The 23,177-nt window shown below is 61.2% G+C and overlaps 1 protein-coding gene and 1 long non-coding RNA gene across 12 annotated transcripts; one reads left to right on the top strand and one right to left on the bottom strand.

Annotated features, from left to right (window-relative positions):
• The first annotated feature begins 322 nt into the window (after nt 1–322).
• LOC148662329 (uncharacterized) lies at nt 323–23,102 on the top strand. Of its 11 annotated transcripts, XR_015936688.1 has the most exons (12): nt 364–497; nt 8,618–8,814; nt 10,475–10,618; nt 12,134–12,417; nt 13,038–13,319; nt 16,931–17,034; nt 19,514–19,607; nt 20,165–20,437; nt 21,070–21,342; nt 21,611–21,733; nt 21,802–22,626; nt 22,672–23,102. XR_015936688.1 is itself a non-coding variant. In XM_088631880.1 (11 exons), the coding sequence occupies exons 2-11, from the start codon at nt 8,723–8,725 to the stop codon at nt 21,873–21,875; spliced, it is 1,725 nt and encodes a 574-aa protein (XP_088488006.1). In that variant the 5' UTR covers nt 364–497; nt 8,618–8,722; the 3' UTR covers nt 21,876–23,102. The 11 variants fall into 11 exon arrangements, 10 of the variants coding, with proteins under 10 accessions (XP_088488011.1, XP_088488006.1, XP_088488002.1 ...); XM_088631880.1 differs by having other exon boundaries at nt 10,493–10,618; nt 21,802–23,102; XM_088631876.1 differs by having other exon boundaries at nt 21,802–23,102.
• On the bottom strand, nt 18,968–19,514 carry LOC148662330 (uncharacterized). The gene is made up of 2 exons (XR_015936781.1): nt 19,381–19,514; nt 18,968–19,287 (listed from the first exon to the last, which is right to left on the bottom strand). It is a non-coding gene; the product is annotated as an uncharacterized LOC148662330 (long non-coding RNA).
• Nucleotides 23,103–23,177: the final 75 nt, after the last annotated feature.

The following is a 23,177-nucleotide window of genomic DNA, read 5'->3' as shown; positions in this document are numbered from 1 at the left end:
TGATGGGAGATGACAGGACGCAGAAACTGATCCCCCGAGCCCGCGTCGCTGGAAACGACGCTGTAAAGTATCTCTCTTGGGGCCGATGACAAGCGCCGAGCCCACAGACCCCACACACACCACACAGACCCCACACACACCACGCCCGCAGCCGCTGTCAACACAGAAACAGGAAGTGAAAGCGCTTGGGTCAGGGAATGCGGCGGAACTCGCGCCGGACCGCGAACCCGCCAAACCCACAGGGGGGGGGGGATCCGCCCGGCGGCCGCGCTCTTCACACACCACGGGCAGAAGCGCTCACACCTGAACCCCCCCATCCGCCGCCGCCCTATCAGAAATGGCCTCGCCCGTGACGTCACCCGTCGTCAGGCGGACGAGGGCGCCGAGGGGCGGAGAGGCGGCGGACGGGTCGTCCGTCTTCACCGCCCTGTGGGGAAAAGACGACAGGTGGCGGTTTCTCTTCCTCCACCAGGCGGAAACAGGTTTTTCCCCGCCGTGTAAGTCAGTATTCGTGCGTGTCGGGGAGAAAGAAAGGTGGTTTTTGTGACATATCAACAACGAGCGAGTTTCCTCCTCCTCCTCCGACGACGACGCCGCCGCCGCCGCCATTTTGTCGGACTCGGTAACGACGACGCCCGAGTGTTTTTAATCGTTTTTTAAACCGCAAACGGGGGTAAATACACACAAAGACACGCGTGTCACCAGGTGATAGACCAGGGGGCGCCTCAGGTGTCCTGAAACCGACAGTGAAGCCCCACTTGGTCCACAGTCCTGAGGCGGAGGGTTTCGGCGGAGAAGCGGTTTGAACGCCTCTAGTGAGCGAGGGGGCCGCCCGGCTGAGTCAGGCCCTTCTCTGAGGCGGACGGGGGGCTTGTGTGTGAGCTGGGACCCCGGCCGTGTGGCTCCGAGCCCCGCTGTCCGCCCGCGGTGTCCTGCAGCCCGGGGCCCGGGAGTGCTGGTCAGGGACCCGGGGGGAAGCGGGCTGGGCTCGGTGCCGTCAGAGGTCGTGTCTGCGGCGGGGGGGGGTGGTACGTGTTGCTCGGTCTTTTCTCACGAATGTCTTCGGGTTTTAGATGAGATGGGATTTTATTGTCGCCCCGAGGGGAATCTTTTGTGGACACCCAGCATTTCTGGCGGCGTGGGGAGAGGAAAGTGTTCAGTTTGGAGCAGAGACGAGCAGGTCCTCGTGTCTCCTTAATTAACTAATTACTGTCTCCTGGATGGGGGTAAGACTCTCTTCCCATGTTTATTATCTAAAGTCTTGTGGGTACCGATTCTGGTCTCCAGTAGTAGGGGGAGTGCATTACTCTGGATTGTGGACTTTTTCTTTTTACCTGAGTTTTTATAATGAGTGGGCAGCGCGAAACTTGATAAGAATATGTGGAAAAAGAGCACTAGACCCACACTCGCACCCAGGACAGGAGCCCTGTGGCCCCGGGTTACTCAGGGGTCCGAGGGGGTCGGGTTACAGGTCAGTTCACTGTCATGCTCACAGCTGCAGGAGCTGTGGCTCTGGGGCTCAGGATCTGAGCCTGTGGCTGAAGGGTTGCCGGTTCGAATCCCGCGGCCGGCAGAGGAATCCTACTCCGTAGGGCCCCTGAGGGAGGCCCTTCACCCCAGCTGCTCCAGGGGCGCTGTACAATGGCTGACCCTGCGCTCTGACCCCCAGCTTCTCTCTCCCTGTCTGTGTGTCTCACGGAGAGCAGGCTGGGGCCTGTGAGAAGACACACTCCTCATGCAAGGAACTGTACAGGGCCGCTAAAGAGATCCGATCTTAAATGAAAGGCATGAGCAAACACAGAACAGCAACAGCAGCAGTTTAAATCTAATACATCACAGGGGGGAGAAACACCCATCAGTGTGAGCCAGCGGTAGACACGTCTTGACTAGAAAATAAAATAAACAACCACGTGGGAAGAGTTCTTGTCTTTCCCCAGGGTCCTGCACTGACGGAGCAGCAGAGTCCAGTCCCTCGTGTCTTCGTTCTGGGCCCGCTGGCCCCTCTGCTCTGGGCTCCTGCTGCCCCCCGGTGGTGGGAGGGGGGACAGCCGCCGCTGTAGAGACCCCCAGTCGGAGCACGAGCCCCAGCAGACCCCAGAAACGGGTCGAGTGGAGGGGCTGGTCTCCGGGGGAGGAGGTCTCGTCTCGGGGCGCCGAGGCGGTGAGGAGCAGTCGGAGCTGCGGTCAGCACAGGGCCGCCGGGTCCCCCCGTGAGAGAGTCTGGGGGCCGCAGGGGTCTGTCTGGGGGGAGTCTGCACGGTCTCCCCGAGCTGGTGTGGGCGTTCTCAGGTAGGCCTCCCGGTCCGCTGTGTTTGAGAAGCGTCTCCTCTCGTTGCGGTCAGTCGGGATCGGAGTGTTTTCTGAGGCGAAAGGTCAGATTGTTCATATGAACCGGGGGGGTGACCTCGGTTCTCGATGTCGGGGTCCACTCGAGTTCACCTCCGCCTGAACTGAACTGCCGTGAATCAGAGGGGTTCAGGAGTTTCACCAGTCGTTCTGTGGGGGGATTCACCCAGAGATCACAGAAGGGGAGTGTGTGTGTGTCCAGGTCTCGCCTCCGCTGTGCAGTGTTGGACAAGGGACAGTCGACCTGCTGTCTGTCAGTCGGACTGTAAGAACAGGGCAAGGAGATGCGTCAGTTATCGCCAGGAGAGAAAGACTAAGATCTAGTGGGCTTGTGGCTCTTGGACCAGCAGGAGGGGATCGGTAGGGCTCTTGTTCAGGGCAGGAGGGTGGGTTCCCAGAATCTCACTGGACCACAGACGGAGTCTGTTTTCCCAGACTGAAGAGACTCGCTGCTCCTGTCGGACCCTGAGTGTCCAGGTCCTGCCCTTTGCTGTGCAGTGGGGTCTGGGACTGGACTGGAGTCTGACCAGCACCGGTAAGAAGAGGGACTGGTCTGGGACTGGAGTCTGACCAGCACCAGTATGAAGAGGGACTGGTCTGGGACTGGAGTCTGACCAGCACTGGTAAGAAGAAGAACTGGTCTGGGACTGGACTGGAGTCTGACCAGCACCGGTAAGGAGGGGGACTGGTCTGGGACTGGAGTCTGACCAGCACCGGTAAGGAGGGGGACTGGTCTGGGACTGGACTGGAGTCTGACCAGCACCGGTAAGGAGGGGGACTGGTCTGGGACTGGACTGGAGTCTGACCAGCACCGGTAAGGAGGGGGACTGGTCTGGGACTGGACTCTGACCAGCACCAGTAAGAAGAGGGACTGGACTCTGACCAGCACCAGTAAGAAGAGGGACTGGTCTGGGACTGGAGTCTGACCAGCACCGGTAAGAAGAGGGACTGGTCTGGGACTGGACTGGAGTCTGACCAGCACCGGTAAGAAGAGGGACTGGACTCTGACCAGCACCGGTAAGAAGAGGGACTTGAGTCTGACCAGCACCGGTAAGGAGGGGGACTGGTCTGGGACTGGAGTCTGACCAGCACTGGTAAGGAGGAGGACTGGTCTGGGGCTGGAGTCTGACCAGCACCGGTAAGAAGAGGGACTGGTTTGGGACTGGACTCTGACCAGCACCGGTAAGAAGAGGGACTGGACTCTGACCAGCAGCGGTAAGAAGAGGGACTGGACTCTGACCAGCACCAGTAAGAAGAGGGACTGGTCTGGGACTGGACTCTGACCAGCACTGGTAAGAAGAGGGACTGGTCTGGGACTGGAGTCTGACCAGCACCGGTAAGAAGAGGGACTGGTCTGGGACTGGACTCTGACCAGCACCGGTAAGAAGAGGGACTGGACTCTGACCAGCACCGGTAAGAAGAGGGACTGGTCTGGGACTGGAGTCTGACCAGCGCCGGTAAGGAGAGGGACTGGACTCTGACCAGCACCGGTAAGAAGAGGGACTGGTCTGGGACTGGAGTCTGACCAGCGCCGGTAAGGAGAGGGACTGGTCTGGGACTGGACTGGAGTCTGACAAGCACCGGTAAGAAGAGGGACTGGACTCTGACCAGCACTGGTAAGGAGGAGGACTGGTCTGGGGCTGGAGTCTGACCAGCACCGGTAAGAAGAGGGACTGGTTTGGGACTGGACTCTGACCAGCACCGGTAAGAAGAGGGACTGGAGTCTGACCAGCACCAGTAAGAAGAGGGACTGGTCTGGAACTGGACTCTGACCAGCAGCGGTAAGAAGAGGGACTGGACTCTGACCAGCAGCGGTAAGAAGAGGGACTGGAGTCTGACCAGCACCAGTAAGAAGAGGGACTGGTCTGGGACTGGACTCTGACCAGCACTGGTAAGAAGAGGGACTGGAGTCTGACCAGCACCAGTAAGAAGAGGGACTGGTCTGGAACTGGACTCTGACCAGCAGCGGTAAGAAGAGGGACTGGACTCTGACCAGCAGCGGTAAGAAGAGGGACTGGAGTCTGACCAGCACCAGTAAGAAGAGGGACTGGTCTGGGACTGGACTCTGACCAGCACTGGTAAGAAGAGGGACTGGTCTGGGACTGGAGTCTGACCAGCACCGGTAAGAAGAAGGACTGGTCTGGGACTGGACTCTGACCAGCACCGGTAAGAAGAGGGACTGGACTCTGACCAGCACCGGTAAGAAGAGGGACTGGTCTGGGACTGGAGTCTGACCAGCGCCGGTAAGGAGAGGGACTGGACTCTGACCAGCACCGGTAAGAAGAGGGACTGGTCTGGGACTGGAGTCTGACCAGCGCCGGTAAGGAGAGGGACTGGACTCTGACCAGCACCGGTAAGAAGAGGGACTGGTCTGGGACTGGAGTCTGACCAGCACCGGTAAGAAGAGGGACTGGTCTGGAACTGGACTCTGACCAGCAGCGGTAAGAAGAGGGACTGGACTCTGACCAGCAGCGGTAAGAAGAGGGACTGGAGTCTGACCAGCACCAGTAAGAAGAGGGACTGGTCTGGGACTGGACTCTGACCAGCACTGGTAAGAAGAGGGACTGGAGTCTGACCAGCACCAGTAAGAAGAGGGACTGGTCTGGAACTGGACTCTGACCAGCAGCGGTAAGAAGAGGGACTGGACTCTGACCAGCAGCGGTAAGAAGAGGGACTGGAGTCTGACCAGCACCAGTAAGAAGAGGGACTGGTCTGGGACTGGACTCTGACCAGCACTGGTAAGAAGAGGGACTGGTCTGGGACTGGAGTCTGACCAGCACCGGTAAGAAGAAGGACTGGTCTGGGACTGGACTCTGACCAGCACCGGTAAGAAGAGGGACTGGACTCTGACCAGCACCGGTAAGAAGAGGGACTGGTCTGGGACTGGAGTCTGACCAGCGCCGGTAAGGAGAGGGACTGGACTCTGACCAGCACCGGTAAGAAGAGGGACTGGTCTGGGACTGGAGTCTGACCAGCGCCGGTAAGGAGAGGGACTGGACTCTGACCAGCACCGGTAAGAAGAGGGACTGGTCTGGGACTGGAGTCTGACCAGCACCGGTAAGAAGAGGGACTGGTCTGGGACTGGAGTCTGACCAGCACCAGTAAGAAGAGGGACTGGAGTCTGACCAGCACCAGTAAGAAGAGGGACTGGTTTGGGACTGGAGTCTGACCAGCACCTGTAAGAAGAGGGACTGGTTTGGGACTGGACTCTGACCAGCACCAGTAAGAAGAGGGACTGGTCTGGGACTGGACTCTGACCAGCACCTGTAAGAATAGGGACTGGTTTGGGACTGGAGTCTGACCAGTCTTTGTAAGAAGAGGGACTGGTTTGGGACTGGACTCTGACCAGCACCAGTAAGAAGAGGGACTGGTCTGGGACTGGACTCTGACCAGCACCAGTAAGAAGAGGGACTGGTCTGGGACTGGAGTCTGACCAGCACCGGTAAGAAGAGGGACTGGAGTCTGACCAGCACCGGTAAGAAGAGGGACTGGAGTCTGACCAGCACCGGTAAGAAGAGGGACTAGTCTGGGACTGGAGTCTGACCAGCACCGGTAAGAAGAGGGACTGGTCTGGGACTGGACTCTGACCAGCACCGGTAAGAAGAGGGACTGGAGTCTGACCAGCACCAGTAAGAAGAGGGACTGGTCTGGGACTGGAGTCTGACCAGCACCGGTAAGAAGAGGGACTGGAGTCTGACCAGCACCAGTAAGAAGAGGGACTGGTCTGGGACTGGACTCTGACCAGCACCGGTAAGAAGAGGGACTGGAGTCTGACCAGCACCAGTAAGAAGAGGGACTGGTCTGGGACTGGAGTCTGACCAGCACCGGTAAGAAGAGGGACTGGTTTGGGACTGGAGTCTGACCAGCACCGGTAAGAAGAGGGACTGGTCTGGGACTGGAGTCTGACCAGCACCGGTAAGAAGAGGGACTGGTCTGGGACTGGAGTCTGACCAGCACCGGTAAGAAGAGGGACTGGACTCTGACCAGCACCGGTAAGAAGAGGGACTGGACTCTGACCAGCACCGGTAAGAAGAGGGACTGGACTCTGACCAGCACCGGTAAGGAGGGGGACTGGTCTGGGACTGGAGTCTGACCAGCACTGGTAAGGAGGAGGACTGGTCTGGGGCTGGAGTCTGACCAGCACCGGTAAGAAGAGGGACTGGTTTGGGACTGGACTCTGACCAGCACCGGTAAGAAGAGGGACTGGAGTCTGACCAGCACCAGTAAGAAGAGGGACTGGTCTGGAACTGGACTCTGACCAGCAGCGGTAAGAAGAGGGACTGGACTCTGACCAGCAGCGGTAAGAAGAGGGACTGGAGTCTGACCAGCACCAGTAAGAAGAGGGACTGGTCTGGGACTGGACTCTGACCAGCACTGGTAAGAAGAGGGACTGGAGTCTGACCAGCACCAGTAAGAAGAGGGACTGGTCTGGAACTGGACTCTGACCAGCAGCGGTAAGAAGAGGGACTGGACTCTGACCAGCAGCGGTAAGAAGAGGGACTGGAGTCTGACCAGCACCAGTAAGAAGAGGGACTGGTCTGGGACTGGACTCTGACCAGCACTGGTAAGAAGAGGGACTGGTCTGGGACTGGAGTCTGACCAGCACCGGTAAGAAGAAGGACTGGTCTGGGACTGGACTCTGACCAGCACCGGTAAGAAGAGGGACTGGACTCTGACCAGCACCGGTAAGAAGAGGGACTGGTCTGGGACTGGAGTCTGACCAGCGCCGGTAAGGAGAGGGACTGGACTCTGACCAGCACCGGTAAGAAGAGGGACTGGTCTGGGACTGGACTCTGACCAGCGCCGGTAAGGAGAGGGACTGGACTCTGACCAGCACCGGTAAGAAGAGGGACTGGTCTGGGACTGGAGTCTGACCAGCACCGGTAAGAAGAGGGACTGGTCTGGGACTGGAGTCTGACCAGCACCAGTAAGAAGAGGGACTGGAGTCTGACCAGCACCAGTAAGAAGAGGGACTGGTTTGGGACTGGAGTCTGACCAGCACCTGTAAGAAGAGGGACTGGTTTGGGACTGGACTCTGACCAGCACCAGTAAGAAGAGGGACTGGTCTGGGACTGGAGTCTGACCAGCACCTGTAAGAAGAGGGACTGGTTTGGGACTGGAGTCTGACCAGTCTTTGTAAGAAGAGGGACTGGTTTGGGACTGGACTCTGACCAGCACCAGTAAGAAGAGGGACTGGTCTGGGACTGGACTCTGACCAGCACCAGTAAGAAGAGGGACTGGTCTGGGACTGGAGTCTGACCAGCACCGGTAAGAAGAGGGACTAGTCTGGGACTGGAGTCTGACCAGCACCGGTAAGAAGAGGGACTGGAGTCTGACCAGCACCAGTAAGAAGAGGGACTGGTCTGGGACTGGACTCTGACCAGCACCGGTAAGAAGAGGGACTGGAGTCTGACCAGCACCAGTAAGAAGAGGGACTGGTCTGGGACTGGAGTCTGACCAGCACCGGTAAGAAGAGGGACTGGTTTGGGACTGGAGTCTGACCAGCACCGGTAAGAAGAGGGACTGGTCTGGGACTGGAGTCTGACCAGCACCGGTAAGAAGAGGGACTGGAGTCTGACCAGCACCGGTAAGAAGAGGGACTGGTCTGGGACTGGAGTCTGACCAGCGCCGGTAAGGAGAGGGACTGGTCTGGAACTGGACTCTGACCAGCACCAGTAAGAAGAGGGACTGGTCTGGAACTGGACTCTGACCAGCACCAGTAAGAAGAGGGACTGGTCTGGGACTGGAGTCTGACCAGCACTGGTAAGAAGGAGGACTGGATTCTGACCAGCACCAGTAAGAAGAGGGACTGATCTGGGACTGGACTCTGACCAGCACCGGTAAGGAGGAGGACTGGTCTGGGACTGGACTGGAGTCTGACCAGCACCAGTAAGAAGAGGGACAGGACCAGTGTGGACACACCGAGCAGACCCACTGGTGATTCCTGGCTGGGCTGCAGGTACTGAGGCAGAGGGAGAGGGGTCCCCTGGACACAGGAGCTGGGTGTGGGGTTCAGACTGGGTGTTGGCAGGCAGGGGGAGTGTCGTGTGGATGGACAGGATGTTGCAGGTCAGTCCTGGACCGAGTGTCACCCCAGGGTCCACTGGCAGGGGCTCTGTCTGGGCCTGCAGCAGCAGGACTGGAGTCACCCAGGTGTCCATGTCAGAGGCGCAGTCAGACACAGCAGAGACAGTGTCCAGGGGGGTCAGGTGTCTCTCTCTTGCTGTGCTGTTTGTTTATAAAGCTTTATAATTTATTATTCAATCCCCAGGTCTTGACCCATCATGGCCTCCTGATCACCCCCCTCTCTGAACTGGCCTCATCCCTCTGCTCTCCTCCCCCTGAGAGCTGCTGTGTGTGAGCGGACTGGAGCCTCATGCAGGTGGGGTACACACTGGTGGAGCAGGAGGGGATCCCCGTTACTGTCCAGAGCTCCGAGGGGAGAGCCCGGAGAAGAGCTCCAGAAGTGTGAGGAATTATTATTATTATGATGAATGAGCAGCAGATGAGTGGTTGAGAGGGGTGTGCTGCGCCCACAGCTGATGCTCTGACAGCTGGAGAGATGAAGCTCATGAACAGAGCACCAGCAGCACCTCTGAGATGGAGGCTCACAGGCGGGATCCACGGCCCTTCCTCGTTTCCACTGCCCCTCCCTCCTCTCCCCACCAGGGGGAGCCGTGGAGCAGGAGAGGGAGAGGGCTGTGGGGGTGTCGGGGTGTCAGCGGGGGTCCGATCAGTAGGACAGAGTCCCTCGTGATGTCAGGTGTGTCTCTCCAGGGCCAGAGCTCAACACTGTGGTAACAGGGTCAGGGTTAGTCAGACTCTCCCATGTCTGCACAGCTCTGCTCAAGCTTGGGCTGGTCCCTGGCTCACTGGGCTGTACTGAACTGTACTGTTTTTACCCTGCTCTCACTGGGCTGTACTGCACTGTACTGTGTTTTTACCCTGCTCTCACTGGGCTGTACTGTACTGTGTTTTTACCCTGCTCTCACTGGGCTGTACTGCGCTGTACTGTGTTTTTACCCTGCTCTCACTGGGCTTTACGGTACTGTTTTTACCCTGCCCTCTTCACACTCCGGGCCCAGGAGATCACACACTCAGGTATTCGAAGCTCCTTTGCTAGGCGGAAGGTTTTGGCGAGTGTCGATGGAGTGGGTGTCGCTGGTGTTTCTACCGGTCCGATCCCTCTCTCACACTGGTGTGCCACAGTCCACACACTGCAGCAGGCTCTGGAAAGTCCCTGCAGGGAGACTTCGAGCAGCGAATCAGCACACAGTGCTGGTGCCGAGTCATCAGGTGTGAGGGAGAGGGCACAGAGTCTGACACTGCAGTGCTGTTCAGCAGCTCTCTGTCCATAGTCTTCAGACTGGGCTTCAACAGCAGGGCTGGGCAGCTTGTTCCCCGCCCCCACCCCTCTCTGTGTACAGAAGAGCCTCCTGTCCTGACTGGAGGAGCTCACCCAGCTGTGTCTGGAGAGAAGCCGGGGTATCAGCTTCAACCACAGGGCTGGGCAGCTTGTTCCACACCCCCACCCCTCTCTGTGTACAGTAGAGCCTCCTGTCCTGACTGGAGCAGCTCAGCCAGCTTGTTCCCCACCCCCACCCCCCTCTGTGTACAGCAGAGCCTCCTGTCCTGACTGGAGGAGCTCATCCAGCTGTGTCTGGAGAGAAGCCGGGGTATCGGCTTCAAGCACAGGGCTGGGCAGCCTGTTCCCCACCCCCACCCCCCTCTGTGTACAGCAGAGCCTCCTGTCCTGACTGGAGGAGCTCACCCAGTTGTGTCTGGAGAGAAGCCAGGGTATCGGCTTCAAGCACAGGGCTGGGCAGCCTGTTCCCCACCCCCACCCCTCTCTGTGTGAAGTGTTAGCTTTTAACTGAATTAAATAAAATCTGTACAAACGAGCTGTGATTTAAGAACCAGAGGGGCGTCGTGATTGGCTGGTGAGGCAGAGAGGCGGTGACTCGGAGGGGGAGAGCTGTGATTGGCTGGTGAGGCAGAGAGGCGGTGACTCGGAGGGGGAGTGCTGTGATTGGCTGGTGAGGCAGAGAGGCGGTGACTCGGAGGGGGAGTGCTGTGATTGGCTGGTGAGTCCAGGGATGGACAGGAGTTTCCCTTGACTGTGTCTGAGTGCAGCTCGGTGTCGAAGCCCTGCAGCTCCAGAGGAGACCCGTCTTGACCCGCTGTCCCCTGGAGACCACTGTCCTGACCATGAAGACCTGTGCCTGGCCAGCTCTGGTCCTGGCAGCGCTGTCCCTGTCTGTTCAGGCTCAGGGTAAGACGAGCGCGGCTGGCTTCAAATGCACACACTCCTCCGGTGTTTTTGTTATTGTGGGTAACTGCAGTTTCCTTACTTACTTCCTTACTTTGTGAAATGTCATAACGTGTGACATGAATTGAAGACGAGGCAGAGATCTTCATCGCAACTTCTTTGTTGACAGGAGAGGCTCAGCTGTGTGAAGGATCTGATCGTAATGGTCTGGTGTGAGAGAGAGAGACAGATCACTGGGCTTACAGTGAGAGAGAGAGAGACAGATCACTGGGCTTACAGTGAGAGAGAGAGAGAGACAGATCACTGGGCTTACAGTGAGAGAGAGAGAGACAGACAGATCACTGGGCTTACAGTGAGAGAGAGAGAGACAGACAGATCACTGGGCTTACAGTGAGAGAGAGAGAGACAGACAGATCACTGGGCTTACAGTGAGAGAGAGAGAGACAGACAGATCACTGGGCTTACAGTGAGAGAGAGAGAGACAGACAGATCACTGGGCTTACAGTGAGAGAGAGAGAGACAGATCACTGGGCTTACAGTGAGAGAGAGACAGACAGATCACTGGGCTTACAGTGAGAGAGAGAGAGACGGATCACTGGGCTTACAGTGAGGGAGAGAGAGAGACGGATCACTGGGCTTACAGTGAGGGAGAGAGAGAGACGGATCACTGGGCTTACAGTGAGGGAGAGAGAGAGACGGATCACTGGGTTTACAGTGAGAGAGAGAGAGAGACGGATCACTGGGTTTACAGTGAGGGAGAGAGAGAGACGGATCACTGGGCTTACAGTGAGGGAGAGAGAGAGACGGATCACTGGGCTTACAGTGAGGGAGAGAGAGAGACGGATCACTGGGCTTACAGTGAGGGAGAGAGAGAGACGGATCACTGGGCTTACAGTGAGGGAGAGAGAGAGACGGATCACTGGGCTTACAGTGAGGGAGAGAGAGAGACGGATCACTGGGCTTACAGTGAGGGAGAGAGAGAGACGGATCACTGGGCTTACAGTGAGGGAGAGAGAGAGACGGATCACTGGGCTTACAGTGAGGGAGAGAGAGAGACGGATCACTGGGCTTACAGTGAGGGAGAGAGAGAGACGGATCACTGGGCTTACAGTGAGGGAGAGAGAGAGACGGATCACTGGGCTTACAGTGAGGGAGAGAGAGAGACGGATCACTGGGCTTACAGTGAGGGAGAGAGAGAGAGACTCCTGTAGATCTGTCCTGTGTCAATGGCCTGGGTGTGTCCAGTTCAGTGATGAAGAGCAGTGTACAGGGAGAGAGACAGACTCACCTGTGTCCCGTCAGTGCCCTGTGTGTGACCTGTCTCTGTCCAGTCCAGTGATGGACAGTGAGAGACAGACTCGCCTGTGTCCCGTCAGTGACCCGTGTGTGTCCCGTCAGTGACCCGTGTGTGTCCCGTCAGTGCCCGGTGTGTGACCTGTGTCCCGTCAGTGCCCGGTGTGTGACCTGTGTCCCGTCAGTGCCCGGTGTGTGCCCGGTGTGTGACCTGTGTCCAGTCAGTGCCCGGTGTGTGTCCCGTCCCTGTCCAGTGCTGCACCGGGCGGTGGACCTGACCGCCTGCCTGTCCAACGACACGGAGTCGCAGGCGCTGGGCCAGCTGGACGGGGACCAGATGTTCTTCGTGGACCTGGAGCTGCGGCAGGCCGTCCTCACGCTGCCCCCCTTCGCTGACCCCTTCGCCCTGGGGCCGGACTCTGTGGCCCAGGCGCTGGCCAGCAGGCAGCTCTGCAGGAACAACCTGGCCACCGCCGCCCGCGCTGAGGGCTTCCCGCCAGAGACCGCCGGTGAGGGGCCGCGGGGCCGGGTCCGCTGCACACACAGGGTGGGGGTGACCCTGACCTTTCACCTTTCACCCTGGGACAGGAGGCTCTACTGTACACAGAGGGGGGTGGGGGTGGGGAACAGGCTGCCCAGCCCTGTGGTTGAAGCCGATACCCTGGCTTCTCTCCAGACACAGCTGGATGAGCTCCTCCAGTCAGGACAGGAGGCTCTTCTGTACACAGAGGGGGGTGGGGGTGGGGAACAGGCTGCCCAGCCCTGTGGTTGAAGCCGATACCCTGGCTTCTCTCCAGACACAGCTGGGTGAGCTCCTCCAGTCAGGACAGGAGGCTCTGCTGTACACAGAGGGGGGTGGGGGTGGGGAACAGGCTGCCCAGCCCTGCTGTTGGGGTCACTGTTATAGAGGGACATCTGGTGCTCAGTCCTCACTCTGGTGGGGGGCTGTCTGGTCCAGGAATGGCAGGGGAATACTGGGGTTCACCGCCTGCAGGGGGTGGGGGGCCCCCATCTGTCCTGCTGGGAAGCTCCGAGCTGTTCCCAGAGAGCAGCAGCTCTCTCCCCTGCGTGGGTCCGCCGGGGGTCACGATGGCGACTGACCCCCGATTCCTTCCTCTCCTCCCCGCAGAGCCCCCCGTGGCCATGGTGTACCCCAAGAGCGTGGTGCGGCCGGGGGAGCCCAACACGCTGATCTGCTCCGCCCAGCGCTACTACCCCTTCCCGCTGGGCCTGGCCTGGGCCCGGAACGGCGAGCCGGTCGCCGGGACGACCCCCCAGACGCTGTCGCTGGTCCGCAGCGACGCCACCTACAGCTGCTACTCGCTGCTGCCCTTCAGCCCCCGGCCGGGCGACGTGTACACCTGCCACCTGCAGCACCGCGCCCTGCGCCGGCCCCTGGTGGTGGCCTGGGGTGAGTCCTGCCCTACTGCCCTCCTGCCCTCCTGCCCTCCTGCCCCTGGGGGTGGCCTGGGGTGAGTCCTGCCCTCCTGCCCTCCTGCCCCTGGGGGCGGCCTGGCCTGAGTACTGCCCTCCTGCCCTCCTGCCCCTGGGGGTGGCCTGGGGTGAGTCCTGCCCTCCTGCCCTCCTGCCCCTGGGGGCGGCCTGGCCTGAGTACTGCCCTCCTGCCCTCCTGCCCCTGGGGGTGGCCTGGGGTGAGTACTGCCCTCCTGCCCTCCTGCCCCTGGGGGTGGCCTGGGGTGAGTACTGCCCTCCTGCCCTCCTGCCCCTGGGGGTGGCCTGGGGTGAGTCCTGCCCTCCTGCCCTCCTGCCCCTGGGGGCGGCCTGGGGTGAGTACTGCCCTCCTGCCCCTGGGGGCGGCCTGGGGTGAGTCCTGCCCTCCTGCCCTCCTGCTCCTGGGGGTGGCCTGGGGTGAGTCCTGCCCTCCTGCCCTCCTGCTCCTGGGGGTGGCCTGGGGTGAGTCCTGCTCCCCTGCTCCCCTGCTCCCCTGCCCTACTGCCCTCCTGCCCTCCTGCCCTCCTGCCCCTGGGGGTGGCCTGGCCTGAGTACTGCCCTCCTGCCCTCCTCCCCTCCTGCCCTCCTGCCCCTGGGGGTGGCCTGGCCTGAGTACTGCCCTCCTGCCCTCCTGCCCCTGGGGGTGCCCTGGCCTGAGTACTGCCTTCCTGCCCCAGGAGCACAGATAGATAGATACCCCCTCTGTCTCTCTGGTGAGGGTGACCCTGCGCCCCGTGTGTCTCCTGTCCCCTCTGTCTCTGTGGTGAGGGTGACCCTGCGCCCCGTGTGTCTCCTGTCCCCTCTGTCTCTCTGGTGAGGGTGACCCTGCGCCCCGTGTGTCTCCTGTCCCCTCTGTCTCTCTGGTGAGGGTGACTCTGCGCCCCGTGTGTCTCCTGTCCCCTCTGTCTCTGTGGTGAGGGTGACCCTGCGCCCCGTGTGTCTCCTGTCCCCTCTGTCTCTGTGGTGAGGGTGACCCTGCGCCCCGTGTGTCTCCTGTCCCCTCTGTCTCTCTGGTGAGGGTGACCCTGCGCCCCGTGTGTCTCCTGTCCCCTCTGTCTCTCTGGTGAGGGTGACTCTGCGCCCCGTGTGTCTCCTGTCCCCTCTGTCTCTCTGGTGAGGGTGACTCTGCGCCCCGTGTGTCTCCTGTCCCCTCTGTCTCTGTGGTGAGGGTGACCCTGCGCCCCGTGTGTCTCCTGTCCCCTCTGTCTCTCTGGTGAGGGTGACCCTGCGCCCCGTGTGTCTCCTGTCCCCTCTGTCTCTCTGGTGAGGGTGACCCTGCGCCCCGTGTGTCTCCTGTCCCCTCTGTCTCTCTGGTGAGGGTGACCCTGCGCCCCGTGTGTCTCCTGTCCCCTCTGTCTCTGTGGTGAGGGTGACCCTGCGCCCCGTGTGTCTCCTGTCCCTTCTGTCTCTCTGGTGAGGGTGACCCTGCGCCCCGTGTGTCTCCTGTCCCCTCTGTCTCTGTGGTGAGGGTGACCCTGCGCCCCGTGTGTCTCCTGTCCCCTCTGTCTCTCTGGTGAGGGTGACCGTGCGCCCCGTGTGTCTCCTGTCCCTTCTGTCTCTCTGGTGAGGGTGACCCTGCGCCCCGTGTGTCTCCTGTCCCCTCTGTCTCTCTGGTGAGGGTGACCCTGCGCCCCGTGTGTCTCCTGTCCCCTCTGTCTCTGTGGTGAGGGTGACCCTGCGCCCCGTGTGTCTCCTGTCCCCTCTGTCTCTGTGGTGAGGGTGACCCTGCGCCCCGTGTGTCTCCTGTCCCCTCTGTCTCTGTGGTGAGGGTGACCCTGCGCCCCGTGTGTCTCCTGTCCCCTCTCTGTCTCTCTGGTGAGGGTGACCCTGCGCCCCGTGTGTCTCCTGTCCCCTCTGTGTCTCTCTGGTGAGGGTGACCCTGCGCCCCGTGTGTCTCCTGTCCCCTCTGTCTCTCTGGTGAGGGTGACCCTGCGCCCCGTGTGTCTCCTGTCCCCTCTGTCTCTCTGGTGAGGGTGACCCTGCGCCCCGTGTGTCTCCTGTCCCCTCTGTCTCTCTGGTGAGGGTGACCCTGCGCCCCGTGTGTCTCCTGTCCCTTCTGTCTCTCTGGTGAGGGTGACCCTGCGCCCCGTGTGTCTCCTGTCCCCTCTGTCTCTCTGGTGAGGGTGACCCTGCGCCCCGTGTGTCTCCTGTCCCCTCTGTCTCTGTGGTGAGGGTGACCCTGCGCCCCGTGTGTCTCCTGTCCCCTCTGTCTCTGTGGTGAGGGTGACCCTGCGCCCCGTGTGTCTCCTGTCCCCTCTGTCTCTGTGGTGAGGGTGACCCTGCGCCCCGTGTGTCTCCTGTCCCCTCTGTGTCTCTCTGGTGAGGGTGACCCTGCGCCCCGTGTGTCTCCTGTCCCCTCTGTCTCTCTGGTGAGGGTGACCCTGCGCCCCGTGTGTCTCCTGTCCCCTCTGTCTCTGTGGTGAGGGTGACCCTGCGCCCCGTGTGTCTCCTGTCCCCTCTGTGTCTCTCTGGTGAGGGTGACCCTGCGCCCCGTGTGTCTCCTGTCCCCTCTGTCTCTCTGGTGAGGGTGACCCTGCGCCCCGTGTGTCTCCTGTTCCCTCTGTCTCTCTGGTGAGGGTGACTCTGCGCCCCGTGTGTCTCCTGTCTCTCTGGTGAGGGTGACTCTGCGCCCCGTGTGTCTCCTGTCCCCTCTGTCTCTCTGGTGAGGGTGACCCTGCGCCCCGTGTGTCTCCTGTTCCCTCTGTCTCTCTGGTGAGGGTGACCCTGCGCCCCGTGTGTCTCCTGTCCCCTCTGTGTCTCTCTGGTGAGGGTGACCCTGCGCCCCGTGTGTCTCCTGTCCCCTCTGTCTCTGTGGTGAGGGTGACCCTGCGCCCCGTGTGTCTCCTGTCCCCTCTGTCTCTCTGGTGAGGGTGACCCTGCGCCCCGTGTGTCTCCTGTCCCCTCTGTGTCTCTCTGGTGAGGGTGACCCTGCGCCCCGTGTGTCTCCTGTCCCCTCTGTCTCTGTGGTGAGGGTGACCCTGCGCCCCGTGTGTCTCCTGTCCCCTCTGTCTCTGTGGTGAGGGTGACCCTGCGCCCCGTGTGTCTCCTGTCCCCTCTGTCTCTCTGGTGAGGGTGACCCTGCGCCCCGTGTGTCTCCTGTCCCCTCTGTGTCTCTGTGGTGAGGGTGACCCTGCGCCCCGTGTGTCTCCTGTCCCCTCTGTGTCTCTGTGGTGAGGGTGACCCTGCGCCCCGTGTGTCTCCTGTCCCCTCTGTCTCTGTGGTGAGGGTGACCCTGCGCCCCGTGTGTCTCCTGTCCCCTCTGTCTCTGTGGTGAGGGTGACCCTGCGCCCCGTGTGTCTCCTGTCCCCTCTGTGTCTCTCTGGTGAGGGTGACCCTGCGCCCCGTGTGTCTCCTGTCCCCTCTGTGTCTCTGTGGTGAGGGTGACCCTGCGCCCCGTGTGTCTCCTGTCCCCTCTGTGTCTCTGTGGTGAGGGTGACCCTGCGCCCCGTGTGTCTCCTGTCCCCTCTGTGTCTCTGTGGTGAGGGTTACCCTGCGCCCCGTGTGTCTCCTGTCCCCTCTGTCTCTCTGGTGAGGGTGACCCTGCGCCCCGTGTGTCTCCTGTCTCTACAGAGGTGCCCCCTGAGGCCCGGCCCGGCGCTGTCCTGACGGTGGTCTGCGGGGTGGCGATGGCGCTGGGGATGCTGGGAGTCGTGACCGGCTGCCTCCTCTTCTGCGTGAGCAGCTGAGCACACACTGATACACAACCTACACACGCCTACACGTAGACACTGATACACAACCTACACACGCCTACACGTAGACACTGATACACAACCTACACACGCCTACACGTAGACACTGATACACACCACACACAGATCACAGACGCACAGACACACACTCTCCTTCCTACACACACTGATACACACCCCAGACGCCTACACTCAGACACGCACAGATACACACTGATGCACACCCCACACGCCTACACACAGACACGCACAGATAGACACTGGTACACACGTACACACGCTGATATACACCAGACACGCACTGACGCACGCCACACACTGATAAACACAGACACAGATCACAGACGCACACTCACGCACACAGATATACACACACTCGCACCTTGTCAAGCTGGAGTTTGTGCAGCATGTTGTGGGGGTGTCTAGGTGTGTGTGTCTGCAGCACCAGAGCACAGCCCTTCCCGTCTCCTGTGTGTCACTGCGCCGCCTGAACACATTAAACTGCGTGTTGAGAGCCGGTGGTCTCTGTGTGGTGGTGTGGGGGGTCACTCGGGGTCACCTGGGGTCACTGTCTCTCTCTCACACTCCGGGCAGGGGCTCGGCTCGGGTGGGCTGGGCGTTTACTACAGGCTTGTCGTCCGCAGGGAGAAGAGCAGGCGGAGGGCGGAGAGAGGAGAGGAAGTGAGGCTGTAGGAGACAGGAAGTGAGGCTGTAGGAGACAGGAAGTCCCTTAGCGAAAGTGCGGCCCCCGACCCCAGTCCCTGGGGGCCCTGTAGGGGGTATCGGCTGTAGGAGCAGAGTCCCCAGACAGAGAAGTCAGTCGCCCACCTGGCTGTAGGAGGGAGGAAGGCAGGACCCCCCCAGCAGAGTGAGTGACCAATGGGCAGCCGCACAGCTGGAGGTGGGCGGGACTTCCTGTGGCACTGCCGGGCTGTGGTCAGGAAGTGATGTCCCGGAAGATCCCAGGTTAGAGGCAGCGGCCCTTGTCCGCTGTCTGTCCGTCCGCCCAGCCCTCCGTTAAGGACCCGATCGGTCGTGTGGGGCGCGGTTCGGAGACCCGGGGGGGCAGGACCCTTTCGAGGCGGTGAAGGGACCGACTCCCCAAGCGTCGGGGTCTCCTCTGCGCGGCCCGGCACATCCCTGCAGTGGAAGGTGAGAGCAGCACACGCCGTCCGCTCTGAGACTCGCCGGGCAGCAGCAGAGTCTCGAACCTGTGACCCCTGTGGGCTCTCACACTGCCCTGCCCCCTCACAGCACAGAGAGAGTGAACAGCACAGAGTCTCGAACCTGTGACCCCTGTGGGCTCTCACTGCCCCCTCACAGCACAGAGAGAGTGAACAGCACAGAGTCTCGAACCTGTGACCCCTGTGGGCTCTCACTGCCCCCTCACAGCACAGAGAGAGTGAACAGCACAGAGTCTCGAACCTGTGACCCCTGTGGGCTCTCACTGCCCCCTCACAGCACAGAGAGAGTGAACAGCACAGAGTCTCGAACCTGTGACCCCTGTGGGCTCTCACTGCCCCCTCACAGCACAGAGAGAGTGAACAGCACAGAGTCTCGAACCTGTGACCCCTGTGGGCTCTCACTGCCCCCTCACAGCACAGAGAGAGTGAAGAGCAGCAGAGTGTCGAACCCGCCACCCCTGTGAGGCATGCTGGGAGCTCACAGAGCAGGAGAGAGAGCGTCTCGAACCCGCGACCCCTGTGAGGCATGCTGGGAGCTCACAGAGCAGGAGAGAGTCTCGAACCCGCCACGCCTGTGAGGCATGCTGGGAGCTCACAGAGCAGGAGAGAGAGCGTCTCGAACCCGTGATCCCTGTGAGGCATGCTGGGAGCTCACAGAGCAGGAGAGAGAGAGTCTCGAACCCGTGATCCCTGTGAGGCATGCTGGGAGCTCACAGAGCAGGAGAGAGAGAGTCTCGAACCCGCACAGCGGAGTGAAAGAACAGCAGCATCTCTTCCTGGTCTGTACTGTGAGAGCAGGGCTCAGCTCTGTCTCCCTGCAACACACACACACACACACACACACACAGAGTCACCGTCTCTCTCCCCACACACGCACACAGTCACTGTCTCCCTGCAACACACACACAAAAATTACTTTCACTCTCATAGCGACAGCCTCTTTCTCCAAATACACACACACACAGTTTTTCCACACACACAAATTACTTTCACTCTCATAGCGACAGCCTCTTTCTCCAAATACACACACACAGTCACCATCTCTCTCTCTCTACACACACACAATCGCCATCTCTCTCTCTCCCCACACACACACATAAATTACTTTCAGACTGGTAGCGACAGCCTCTTTCTCCAAATACACACACACACACACATAGTCACTGTCTCTGTCCACACACACACAAATTACTTTCAGACTGGTAGCGACAGCCTCTTTCTCCAAATACACTTTCTCTTCCTCTCTCCACCCACTACCCCTGCGTCTCTCTCCGCAGTCTGCTCACCCTGCGGGTCTCAGCATGTCTCCTGTCCTCGTCTCTCTCTGGGTCCAGCTGCTGGTCGGGGGACCCTGGGGCCGCCCTGGAGTGGGTAAGTCAGCCCGGGGGTCTCTTCTACAGCGAGGGGGGGCAGAGAGACGGACAGAGGGACCGGGGCAGAGAGAGAGACGGTCACAGATGGGGCAGGAGCTCTTCTCTGTGCGGTATAAACACATCACATGACCGCAGTGTCCTGCAGTGGAGACCACACCGCTGACCCCAGTGCTGGGAGTGATCAGGGGAGAATCGCTGGGGACCAGTGCACACGCACTGTAGGGGCTGTGTTCCAGTAGCAGACGAGTAACTGTCGGAGTGTTTCAGTCGCGTTCCCTGCTCTGGGCGGTGTTTGGGTTCGGACTGCCTTCGTGAGGGTTTCTGTGCGAAAGCTCGTCTCTGAGGCTGTGGCTCTGGGGCTCAGGATACGTGTCTGTCCTACTGCGTTGGGCCCCTGAGCGAGGCCCCTGACCCCAGCTGCTCCAGGGGCGCTGCACAACGGCTGACCCTGCGCTCTGACCCCCAGCTTCTCTCTCCCTGTCAGGCTGGGGTCTGTGAGAAGACACACTCCTCGTGCTCAGAGACCTGATGTTAAAGAGCTCGTCTCTCCTCCAGAGGGATACGCCTACGAGTCGCTGGAGATCTGCGAGTTCGACCCCAGTAACCTCACCGGGCTGGTCTACATCAACAGCCAGGTCTTCAACAGGCTGGAGTACCTCCGCTACGACAGCAGGGTGCAGCGGTTCGAGGGGTACACCCGCTTCGGCATCGCGAACGCCCAGAGGTTCAACAGGGATCCCGGCGTCATGGCGACCATGCTGGCCAACCGGGACCACTACTGTGTGCCCAACGCCAGGCTGTTCAACAGCTCCATACTGAACAAGACGGGTGAGCATGAGCCCACACTGTACACAGAGAGGAGCGGGGGTGGGGAACAGGCTGGGTGAGCTCCTCCAGTCAGGACAGGAGGCTCTTCTGTACACAGAGGGGGGCGGGGGTGGGGAACAAGCTGCCCAGCCCTGTGGTTGAAGCCGATACCCTGGCTTCTCTCCAGACACAGCTGGGTGAGCTCCTCCAGTCAGGACAGGAGGCTCTTCTGTACACAGAGAGGGGTGGGGGTGGGGAACAGGCTGCCCAGCCCTGTGGTTGAAGCCGATACCCCGGCTTCTCTCCAGACACAGCTGGGTGAGCTCCTCCAGTCAGGACAGGAGGCTCTTCTGTACACAGAGGGGGGTGGGGGTGGGGAACAGGCTGCCCAGCCCTGTGGTTGAAGCCGATACCCTGGCTTCTCTCCAGACACAGCTGGGTGAGCTCCTCCAGTCAGGACAGGAGGCTCTGCTGTACACAGAGGGGGGTGGGGGTGGGGAACAGGCTGCCCAGCCCTGTGGTTGAAGCCGATACCCTGGCTTCTCTCCAGACACAGCTGGGTGAGCTCCTCCAGTCAGGACAGGAGGCTCTGCTGTACACAGAGGGGGGTGGGGGTGGGGAACAGGCTACAGTGTGACGCTCTGCCCCCCCAGTGGCGCCGGCGGTGAGCATCACGGCGCTGGGCGGCGGGGCGGACGGCTCGCTGGTGCTGGTGTGCCACGCCACGGGCTTCTACCCCCCCCGCATCTCCGTCACCTGGCTGCGGGGCGGCGGGGCGGCGCCGGGGGGGTCCAGCGCGCTGCTGCCGGACGGAGACTGGCTCTACCAGACCCACGCCTTCCTGGAGCCCGGCCCGAGGCCCGCGGAGCAGCTGTCCTGCATCGTGGAGCACCGCAGCCTGGCCCAGCCACTGGTGGTGCCCTGGGGTGAGTGTGTGTGTGTGTGTGTCCACTGAGCTGACCCCCCCTGGGGTGAGTGTGTGTGTGTCCTGTCCAGGGTGTGTGTGTGTATCCTGTGAGGGGCTGGTGTCCTGTCCAGGGGGTGTGTGTGTGTCCTGTGAGGGGCTGGTGTCCTGTCCAGGGTGTGTGTGTGTGTGTGTCCTGTGAGGGGCTGGTGTCCTGTCCAGGGGGGGTGTGTGTGTCCAGGGGGGGTGTGTGTGTCCAGTGGGCTGAGCTGACCCCCCTGTCCCCCCAGAGCCCCCGACGGCCCCACCGGACTGGAGGCTGGTCGCCACGGCGCTGTGGGCTCTGTCGCTGGGCCTGGTCCTGTCGCTGGCCGGGGCCGCGTCCCGCTGGGGCCGGAGCAGCAAGCAGACAGGTGGGTCTTCACTGCGGACCGCGGCCCGGCCGGTCCTGACCGGTCCTGACCCGCCTCTGTCTCCGCAGGCGGCCGGGTCGCGGCCCGGATAGCGGCGGTCCTGAAGGGGCGGCTGAGGCCCGCGGCCCTGGGCGCGTGGTGATGACATCACCCGGAGCGCCAGGCTGGGGGTCGTGACCGTGACCCGGCCCGAGAGACGCTTCTGTCGGGTGTCTCTGGCCTGTCCCCCACCCCGGCCTGCTGCCTGTCCCCCCCCGGCCCGCTCCCTACTTACTGTCCCCACCCCGGCCCGCTCCCTGTCCCCACCCCAGTTGCTCCCTGTTCCCCCTCAAATAAAGCTGCAGTCGATCTCGTCTCGCCCCCCTGTCTGTGATCTCGTCCGCCGTCCCCCCCCCCACGCACGCCCCCCCTGTCCCGAGAGGAGTCCCCCGAGCTCTCCGGCCGCTGGGGGTGTCGGGAGTCTCTGGCAGAGTGGAGGTTCCCCCCAGACCCCCCCTCCTGGCTGTGTTCCCAATCCCATCACCCTGCGGGCCGGTGGAAAGTCCCGGGCTTCCCAGCCTGCCCCAGCCCGCTCTCACTTCCTGCCTGAGGGGCTGCAGACCAGCTCCACTTCCTGCCTGAGGGGCCGCAGTCCAGCTCCGCTTCCTGCCTCCTGCCTGAGGGGCCGCAGTCCAGCTCCACTTCCTGCCTCCTGCCTGAGGGGCCGCAGACCAGCTCCACTTCCTGCCTCCTGCCTGAGGGGCCGCAGTCCAGCTCCACTTCCTGCCTCCTGCCTGAGGGGCCGCAGTCCAGCTCCGCTTCCTGCCTGAGGGGCCGCAGTCCAGCTCCACTTCCTGCCTCCTGCCTGTGTCTGCAGCAGGGCTGTCCAGTCCTGCTCCTGGAGGGGTCAGTCAGTGTCCAGTCCTGGTCCTGGAGGGGTCAGTGTGTGTCTGCAGCAGGGCTGTCCAGTCCTGCTCCTGGAGGGGTCAGTCAGTGTCCAGTCCTGGTCCTGGAGGGGTCAGTCGGTCAGCGTGTCCAGTCCTGCTCCTGGAGGGGTCAGTCGGTCAGCGTGTCCAGTCCTGCTCCTGGAGAGAGGACAGCAGTGACTCTCCTGTGTGCCTCTCTCACAGGAGAAGTGATCCGTGTTGGGCTGGTGCCGTCCGCCTCAGGTTCTGCTTTCAGGCCCGAGGAGGAACTGCACAGGAAGTGAGAGGAGGAGGAAGAGGAGGAACTGCACAGAAGTGGGAGGAGGAGGAGGAGAAGGAGGAGGACTCTCGGACTGTGTTTTGACCTGCTCGGATTTGGATGCCGTTCTGTCTTCCCGGTTCACTGTCTCGCGGACTGTCACTATTATTGTGTGCACTATTAAACCCCTGTGTGTTCCCTTGCACCACGCCTCCTGTCTTCTCCAGCTCTCACTGCATCCCATAGCGTCTTCTCCAGGACCTGACACGGATCTCAGTCC

Source organism: Lepisosteus platostomus, chromosome 5, assembly GCF_059453375.1.
Source record: "Lepisosteus platostomus isolate fLepPlt1 chromosome 5, fLepPlt1.hap1, whole genome shotgun sequence".
Classification (NCBI taxonomy): domain Eukaryota; kingdom Metazoa; phylum Chordata; class Actinopteri; order Semionotiformes; family Lepisosteidae; genus Lepisosteus; species Lepisosteus platostomus.
The sequence above is the reverse complement of the archived record's forward strand: the minus strand, read 5'-3'. Positions and strand labels throughout refer to the sequence as shown.